Source organism: Tupaia chinensis, unplaced genomic scaffold (genome assembly GCF_000334495.1).
Source record: "Tupaia chinensis unplaced genomic scaffold, TupChi_1.0 Scaffold000100_1, whole genome shotgun sequence".
NCBI classification, from domain to species: Eukaryota; Metazoa; Chordata; class Mammalia; order Scandentia; family Tupaiidae; genus Tupaia; species Tupaia belangeri.
Genome location: NW_006159564.1, coordinates 2,405,620 through 2,407,738, shown reverse-complemented (window position 1 = coordinate 2,407,738; position 2,119 = coordinate 2,405,620). Strand labels below are relative to the sequence as shown.

The 2,119-nt window shown below is 43.0% G+C and overlaps 1 protein-coding gene across 1 annotated transcript; it reads left to right on the top strand.

Moving 5' to 3' along the window:
• The first annotated feature begins 112 nt into the window (after positions 1-112).
• On the top strand, positions 113-1,012 carry LOC106734372 (60S ribosomal protein L22-like 1). The gene is given in 3 exon segments (XM_014585944.1): positions 113-181; positions 455-575; positions 837-1,012. Coding segments are annotated over 3 exon segments (366 nt in total).
• The last annotated feature ends 1,107 nt before the right edge of the window (positions 1,013-2,119 follow it).

The window sequence follows — 2,119 nt, the reverse complement described above, 5'->3', positions numbered from 1 at the left end:
TGGGAGTCCAGCTCCTTTAACCACCATGCCACCTGCTGGCCCCCCTCTAGTGAATTTAAAAATAATAATAATAATAATAAAAAGCTTTCTGATTGTATGGCTGGCCTCCAAGATGACATCACAGAAAGACAAGAAGCCTATCAGGTCAATCTGGAAGTTTAATTTAGATCTTACTGATCCAGTGGAAGATGGACTTTTTTTTTTTTTTTTTTTGAGAGGTTTTTGCTATAGGGCACGTGCACTCGCCAGACAGAGAGAGACAGAGAGACAGAAATCACCCCCTGGGGGGATGGCCATGCCACAATCCCTTCTCCTTCATTCTCCTCTCGGGATCTTGGGCATGCACGCACATGCGCCTAGCGTGAGTTTTAAGCCACCGGGTCCGGGATGCAAACTGCAGTTTACTACATGGGAGTCCAGCGACACAGCCATTACGCTAACTGCTGGTCCTAAGGAAGATGGACTTTTTGACTCTTGAAATTTTTAACAGTTTCTGTGGGAAAAGATTAAAGTCGATGGGAAAACTGGCAATCTCAGAAATGTTGTTCACATTAAAGGCTTCAAGAATAAAATCAGGGACCAGCAGTTGGCATAATGGCTATGTTGCTGGACTCCCATATAGTCAACCATGGTTTGAGTCCTGGACCCGGTGGCTTAAACTCACACTGGGTGCATGTGTGTGTGTGCCCAAGATCCCAAGAAGAGAATAGAGGAGAAGGGATTGTGGCATGACCATCTCCCCTGGGGGGTGATTTCTCACTTTTTCTCTGTCTCTTTCTTTCTGGTGAGCACATGCGCCCAATAGCAAAAATCTCTCCAAAAAAATGATAAAATCGCAACTATTTCTAAGAAACAGTTCTCTAAAAGGTATTTGAAATACCTCACCAAGAAATACCTTAAGAAGAACAACCTTCATGATTGGCTTCATGTAGTTGCATCTAACAATGAGACTTATGAAGTTTATTACTTCCAGATTAGTCAAGATGAAGATGGATCAGAGTCTGAGGACTAGGTGAAGCCTCCCCTTCTAGGGCTTTGGTTACTAAATAAATCAAATGAAGCATTAAAAATTTTATTAAAAAAATAAGGGCCGGGACTAGCAGGTAGCATGGTGGTTAAGGTGCTGGACACTCCCACATGGCCAACCATGGTTTGAATCCCGGACCTGGTGGCTTGCTTTCTCAGTTTCCTTCTCTCTCTCTTTCTCTCTGGTCAAATTAAAATAAATGAATGAATAAATTAAAAAAAATAATAATTCTAAAAACAAAAAAAAAAAAACAAAAAACGGGGGCCAGCAGGAGTAGTAGTGGTTTTGGTGCTAGAATTCCAAGTAGTCAACCATGGTTCGAGTCCTGGACCTGATGGCTTGAAACTCACTCTGGGTGCGTGTGCATGTACGCTTGAAATCCTGAGAAAAGAATGGAGGAGAAGGGATTGCGGCATGGCCTTCCCCTCTGGGGAGTGATTTCTCACCATCTCCTTGTCTCTCCAGTGAGTGCACGCACCCTATCACAAAAATCTCTCAATAAAATAAAAAAAAAAATAAATAATTCAGAGGCCAGCAGGTGGTATGGTGGTTAAGATGCTGGACTCCATATGGTCGACTGCAGTTTTGAGTCCAGGACCCAGTGTCTTGAAAAATCACACTGGGTATGTGTATGTGTGTGTACATGCCCAAGATCTTAGAAGGAGATGGAGGAGAAGGGATTGAGATTTGGCCATTCCCCCAGGGGGTAATTTCTCACTTTTTCTCTCACTGTCTCTCTCTCTGGTGAGTTCACATGCCCTGTGGCAAAAGCCTAAAAATTAATAATAATTCAGGATCAGCCAGTAGTATGGTGGTTAAGGCAGCTGGATCCCATATGCCCGACAGTGGTTTGAATCTCAGGCCTAGTGGCCTGAAAAAACATGCTGGACACATGTGCATGTATGCCCAAAATCCTGAGAGCAGAATGGAGGAGAAAGGATTACAGTATGGCTATTTCTCCTGAGAGTTGCTTTCTTTCTCTCTATCTCTCTCTGGTGAGCACACATACCCTTTGGCAAAATTATATACATAAAAATTTATACTCCAGGGGACCAGAAGATGGTATAATGGTTATATCAATAGGTTCCCAAG